Source organism: Brachionichthys hirsutus, chromosome 10 (genome assembly GCF_040956055.1).
Source record: "Brachionichthys hirsutus isolate HB-005 chromosome 10, CSIRO-AGI_Bhir_v1, whole genome shotgun sequence".
Classification (NCBI taxonomy): Eukaryota; Metazoa; Chordata; class Actinopteri; order Lophiiformes; family Brachionichthyidae; genus Brachionichthys; species Brachionichthys hirsutus.
The window spans coordinates 2,551,221-2,557,813 of record NC_090906.1 but is presented as its reverse complement, the minus strand read 5'-3'; the positions used below and the strand labels follow the sequence as shown (position 1 = coordinate 2,557,813).

The window sequence follows — 6,593 nt, the reverse complement described above, 5'->3', positions numbered from 1 at the left end:
TTAGACCTATACCTATAAGGAAAAGTTCAAATAAACGTTCAGTCGTTTTCTATTCACCCCAATGCTGATGGAAAGTCAGCGGAAGATTTTCAGTCCAAAAAAACATTTCTGGATTCTCACATCAAAACATTACATGAACAACTGAAGGAGAAAAAAGCACAAAAAAGCAAACACTAAATGATTCCAGTACAACTCATTATCTGTCCACATCACCAAAAGGAATAAAAAAAATCCTTTTAATGCGTCCTCTAGTATTTATATAGAAGAAGAGAAGAGGAAGAAGAAGAAGACGAAGAAGAAGAAGAAGAATGCATATACAGTAGCTAGGGGCCCTCAACTTAACTTTATTTATAAAACAGCTGTAGTTGACACAAAGTGCTGTACATGCATATATTAAATAGTTTTAGTCTCTTTTTACAGGTGGACGCAGGGGATTTCCTGACGCCCCGCGGCATGGATGGGGGAGCCTGGGGCAAAGTTACCACCATGGATGGCATGCCCAGAGTAGTTGTGTGTGTGTGTGGGGGGTGCCTTGCCCAGGGACACATGGGCAGTGCCAGTCCACATATCCGTGTTTCATCTGTCAGGGACTGGAACCGGAGGGTCACCAGCTCAAATCCCAACCAACTGGGCCACTGCCGGCCTACAATTTAAGGAAATGCTCTCCCTGTCAGAGAATTGAACCCTAGTCGTCTTCGTGGCAGGAGATACATTCCACTATACTAAAGGAGGAGGACAAAAGGTTCACCTTCCGCTGCGAGCAGGGTTTGAACCTGCGCGGGGAGACCCCATTGGATTTCAAGCCCAACGCCTTAACCACTCAGCCATCGCAGCACGTTCGCACCCCTGAATGCAACTTTTCTGAGATGGGTGCATAATCTATGTGATCAATTCTTTAACCAATAAGGTGTAGCTAATCTAACACTGTGGAGTCCTTTTATTTATATATAAAGTTACACAGTACACAATTCACTTCCCTAAAACTTCACATTAGAAATACGCCTTTTTTTTTATGAGAACGAGCAAAGACGCAAAGTCTTCTGTGTCGACACATTTTCTTTTATTTCACAGAGTTGATGATTGGCAGAGTTCCCTTTTCACATGGGTGTGATCACATAAACCTCCATCATGAAATGATCGGACAGGCGTGGACATCAGCTGCTATTGTGCCATCCTCGTGTTTCAAGGGCTTTAAAATCAGGGGCGCAACAAACGGGCCGTAGCGAATGGTTGCGCATGAGCATCGAGGCAACTTGGATTCATTACCCTGCAAAGGATAATAAGGCACCCGCTTTGAAATCTGCTCACCTCTCCTGACGAGCAGCGGCTTTGAGAGCGCCATGCCACCGATGTTCTTCCTCACCACATGCTGTCACCGTGACACATTCACAAACTCACAGCAGCAAAGCAAACATCGGAAATAACAAAGCCCTTCATGTCCCACCACAGGTCCAGGATGAGAGGGGAGCTAAGCGCTTCAATACGCTGTGGTTTGCATGGCAACGTTTTAAACAAGCTGGGCAACAGCCCCACCTAGAGGTCGCTGCGCGCACTGCTTCCCTTTGAGATCCTCTCGGTGTCTGAGGAGAACAGTGCAAAGTGCCATTCAACTCCTCACCGTGACGGAGGTGCTTGGATGTGAGTGAAAGTCAAAAGGAATAATAAATAAGAACGCAATAAATACATTTCGGCCATCTCCTGGGTTACTTGTAAATAATAGTCCTTTGACTTCAATGTCAACGTGAAGGTTAAGTCATAAACAGAAAATGTCCCTCTTAAAAAAGGTCGTTTTGTTAGCCGGCTTCATTATTTGTTCCAGCTGTTAGCATGTCACCTCTACCTACCCTAAAAGCTAGCTGTATGCTACACAATGATGTTACGCCCAGGGGCCATTGTTTCTGCCCATTTGTAATTAGTTGCCTCGTTTGAACCCACCGGATTGGCGATCAAATCCCAAGGACGGGCTTTTCCTAACAACACATCCTGTGGGCTCAAAACGTGGCTGGAAAATTCTCACCCGTTGAGGACAAACATTTGTACGTGTTACTTCCAAGGCTCATTCTAAGTCCACAGAGCCGTGAGACGAGGTCAAGACTGGCAAAAAAAAATAAAAATCCAGTGCAATGAGGTTCTGCACACGCATCGCATCTCCGGCTTGATTGTTATGACGAGGTAGAAAGGCTAATATGCGTCACACATTACTGTTAAAATCCCAGAGCAACTTTGGCAATAAAAACAAAGAAATGCATAATTCCAGGGCTTGGCATGTTGCTGTCAGACCAAAATCAGATAATAATAATAAAAAAAATGAAGAAGGCTACGACGCACCGAATGCAAACGCTTCTAAAAAGGAGCTCGGAATGTAGTGAGAACAACCCAAAGCGCCAGAATACTCCGAAGCTACTGGTTAGCTTGCGACAAAAGCAAAAGACTTCGGCTCAATCCCAGTCCTCCAATCTTTCCCGTTTACTGGTGCGTTCCTCTTCAGGGAAGCGCGACGCCATTTCTTTAGGGGATAGAGGTGCAGTGGTCAAACGAAGACTCAAAACAGAGGGGTAGAAAGTCCCCATATTGTCAAATTGTAAATGTCAGATTTATCACTCGCTGACAACGGCAGCAATAAAAATCCTTGTACAGAACTAACATATAATACTTTCATGTTTTCTTTAGGGGAAAGCCAAAAAAGCGAGGAGCCCAGAAGAAATGTGGGGTTAAAAAAAAAGAGGAACTGGGATTGGCCCTCAGGTCCTTTTTTGGGGGGAATCCGTTCAGTTTCGGATTTTACTTACGAAGATAAACATGCTAATGTGAATTCTGTAACGACGACGTTTCCTTTGTCCCCTAATCCCACCCTGACAGTCACCCTGCAGTCAACGACATTTGCATTGAAAATAAAGGACCAAATAAAATGACGACACTTCAGTGAAATTACAGAGACGCTAGTCAAAAAAAAAAAAAAGAAGAAGAAAGATACTTCTCTTCCAGTTCTGAAAAGCCGGCTGCACTGGACCGAGCCACACTCCGCCGTACTTTGGCTCTGCAATGTGGGAATTTACAAACACCGCCTAGTGTGGCGTTCAGGGGCCCCCACCCGCCCCCCGTAGCTGTCGGTTGAAGTCCCAGCTGTGGACACTGGTCGGTCTCTGTGAGGATAGTGACAGGATGTGGAGGTCCGCCGTCCTTCCGTCTGTCCCCCGTCCCTTCAGTTCAGCTGGTCTTCTGTGGTTCGACGTGCAGCATCGGCCAAACTCCACAAATAAACTTAAAAAAAATAAGGAGGAAGTGACGATCACTAATCGATAAATGAATGGGGTCAGGAAAAACTATGTAAACGCTGGTGAGGAAAACCGTTACCTTCACTTTTGGTCGGTACTTGAGGTAGGTTGATCTGATCTGCAGGCTAACAGACGGCGAACATTAGGCGAGGCTGCGTCCTCACAATAAAACATAGCTGTCACTTCATGGAGCTTACCTGAGGAGTATGTGCAGGTAAGATCCGAGGCCTGTGAAGATGTGCCACCAGGCATGGAACTGCGTTACCACGCCAACGCCAGAGGGAAGCGTGTGCCTGCTGGCTCTGAGACAGCCAATAAAGAGGTCGATTAAAAAGTTAGAGACAAACCTGAAGCTGTTTGGCTCGTCCAGGAGGGGAACTCACCTCAGCGTGTCGCAGAAGATGTTGTCAATGTTCCACAGGAGGAACCCCAACAAAAAGACTCCTAAGGAGGTGTAGCACAGCGGCCGGAGCCACGGGTAGACCCTGGCGCGGCGGGCGGGAACAGCGAAGGAGATGCGTGAGTCACGGCTGAACGAATCGCCACTGAGATATGCTGCTGCTCATTCCGAAGCTCACCATGTGGTGATGAAGATGGATCGCATCACGAGGCAGGCGACTAGAGCGCCATACATGACCTGGAAGGAAGCACGACTGGTTAAAGCACGGCAACGGCCGAAAGAAAAATACGCACGAGCGGAAGCTTTTCATCGTCCAAGATATTTATGAAGCAATATTATATTAAAGGTTGGCGTAATTTAGAAGGCCGATAAATTCTTTCATCGGCCCGGGGGCCGGAAAGACCGATCTGACAGGTTGCAGACAAATAAAGGTGAGGCAGGTAAGACAAGAAGGGCGGCGTTATCTAGCTCAGAACCCCGGGAGAGACGCGCGGTCGGTAAATACATTTAGCTCCGGAGGGTAAATCTACTTCCTGCACAAGAGTTAGCGAAAGCACGATGATGAATCATGTTTGCACAACGTAAAAAAAAAAAAAAGAAAACTCCGACTGAAGTTTCACGGCTGAGCCCTGATGGCAAACAATGAAACAATGTGAAGCGGAACACTCCCTCACCTGGTGGAAGACCGGCTCCTTCCACTGCAAGTACACCTGCGGGAAGAAAGCGGAGGCGCGTCACACGGCGCCGGGCTTTCCGGCTCGATGGCGCCCGCCTGGGTCAGAATGGACACTCACCACAGTGACGGAGACGCTGAAGACCGACAACACGGCCATGAGGAAGACGCTGATGCTCTTCTCTTGTTTGAAGCATTCATACCTGAGAAGGCAAAGATTTACGGTTTACGCACCTTGTTTTTCTGTCTGTTTGTCTGTCTTCAAAGGGCAATAAGTAAGACCAAGCCACTTACAGACAGTAGACGAAGACGCACGTGCTGTAGATCATGGGCAGCTCATCCAGGAGCTGCGAATGAAAACACGGAGAGAGAAAACAACAACGACAACGAGACTGTTTCAACGCCGCGTGAAGAAAAGTGCATTTTCAAAAATATCTCCCCAAGCAAGGACGAGTTTGATTCATGCAGTGTCAGCAAGGAGCAATCCTCCTGCATCTGCTTCCTGCTGACACGAAAGAGATGCGAGTAACGCTGCAGCCCACCTGCATTTCATACCGCAGCGTCATGTGGAAGCACCAGGAACCGACACCAACAGCTGTGCACAACAACGCATAGACACACCCGCAGGGCATTAGTGAGGGGGTCACGGCGACCTCAGGGGTCACACGGCCGCCAGCAGACAACGCAAACAAGAGAGGCTGCCGTTAGTTCAGAGTAAATAAGAACTGAAGTTATTTGGGGGGGGGGGGGGGGGGGTGGTCCGGGGGGGGGGTCCGAGGGACTGACCTGCCAGGCCCAGGAAGGAGCAGACGTAGCGAAACTCCAGGCCGTCACGAAAAGTCTGGATGGCCCCGCATATGGGCGGCAGAATCATGATCAGGTTGCTGACCGTGTTCCCTGTCGAAAAAGAGAAGGGCTTCAGATCCGGGGCGCAGCGACCTCCGCGACCTTTGCTGCCCTCGAGAGCAGCTGTCGGTACAAAAACTGTTTGGGCAGGAGAAATATCAGGGAAGCTGTTCCAGAACCGGGCGGCTGCGACCTGACGCGACAGCAACGTTTACGTCTACGGCTGACCTTTAAACGACTCCGATGGTTAAACTGGTGTGTGAGTGGGGGTGTAATAAAGGCCGCTGGAGTGTAATTACTATCCTGTCTGTGCATAATAACAAAGACTGCTGTCGTTTTCTGGGTGTGGCCACGCCCGAGCGCAAACTCAGGTGTGGAATACAAGCAGGTGGTTTCAAAACGAAGCGTTTCCCTTCGTCCTCGGAACGACCTTGAGATTAACCGTCGGGCGGCGGCCGGCCCGACGGCGTCTGGGCCTGCCAGATTATAAACAGGATTATAATCTGCACTGCAGCGACGGAGATGAACTCTGACCCACTTCTGTGGTGACCTTGGACTAATCTCTGCGTGGCTCCGTCGCCTGAGCAGGTGTGTAATGTGATCAGAGGTTAGCAGTGTGAACGTGCAATAAAGAATGTAATGTCGTCATAGCAACCAATGAGATAAGAGAGTTATAGACCCGCAGAGGAACTATTTGAGACTGTTAGAGTGAACAACAAAATCCAAGTCATAAATACCAAAGTAAACAAATCAATAATATTTATTATAACAACTATATAAACCTGGAAGGGATCAAATCAGCCGTGATAAAAACACTCACGGTTCCTAAAATGTTGTCGATTGATCGGCCATGTTTGACTAATCGATCATGTTTACGTTTGGATCAAAGCTGGGGGGGCTGATTGTTTGGTAACCAAGGCGACGGCCATCAGAGCAGGATCGCTGATTCATTTAGAATCTTTCCACTGATTCACTTTCTCTTCGTGGTTTTTGTGCGGAATGGACGCGTCACGGCTCGGGGGGGGGGGGGGGCGGCGGCGGGGGGGCTCTGCACGTTCATTACCCTGCGTGACAACCTGCGGAAGTTTCAATCGAGGAACGAGTTGTTGTTGTTGTTGTTGTTGTTGTTGTTGTTTTAAACTGCATTGAGAACACTCGGCTCCGTGACGTCAGAGCTAGCACCGAGCTAACGCTGACCGGGTCCGCTAGCGTTGGCTAGCCGTGCGTCAGGCTCCTGCTCCGTGTTTATCCCGTTTCTTTTTTAAGCACAAATGGACGCCGACGCCTCCTACTTACAAAATTCCGCGACGTAGAAAGAGACGACGTAATTCTCCTCGCACCAGTCGAGCGTGGAGGTCGGCCGTCCCCAGTATCCCAGCCTGTCCAGAGACGGAGCCAT

General features: G+C 48.6%; 1 protein-coding gene and 1 non-coding gene across 2 annotated transcripts; both read right to left on the bottom strand.

Annotated features, from left to right (window-relative positions):
• Positions 1-752: 752 nt before the first annotated feature.
• On the bottom strand, positions 753-834 carry trnas-uga (transfer RNA serine (anticodon UGA)). The gene has a single exon. It is a non-coding gene; the product is annotated as a tRNA-Ser (tRNA).
• Positions 835-3,207: 2,373 nt separating this feature from the next.
• acer3 (alkaline ceramidase 3) lies at positions 3,208-6,593 on the bottom strand. The gene is made up of 11 exons (XM_068744900.1): positions 6,491-6,593; positions 5,135-5,245; positions 4,891-4,943; positions 4,643-4,695; positions 4,470-4,551; positions 4,350-4,385; positions 3,854-3,912; positions 3,659-3,760; positions 3,473-3,577; positions 3,355-3,400; positions 3,208-3,261 (listed from the first exon to the last, which is right to left on the bottom strand). The coding sequence occupies exons 1-11, from the start codon at positions 6,591-6,593 to the stop codon at positions 3,208-3,210; spliced, it is 804 nt and encodes a 267-aa protein (XP_068601001.1).

Coding starts and splice junctions, on each gene's coding strand:
- acer3 (XM_068744900.1), bottom strand. CDS start 6,593: ATGGCTCCGTCTCTGGACAGGCTGGGATACTGGGGACGGCCGACCTCC. Junction 4,386..4,469: donor TCAGCGTCTCCGTCACTGTG/GTGAGTGTCCAT, acceptor TTCTTCCCGCAG/GTGTACTTGCAGTGGAAGGA. Junction 3,913..4,349: donor AGGAGCCGGTCTTCCACCAG/GTGAGGGAGTGT, acceptor GCTTCCTTCCAG/GTCATGTATGGCGCTCTAGT.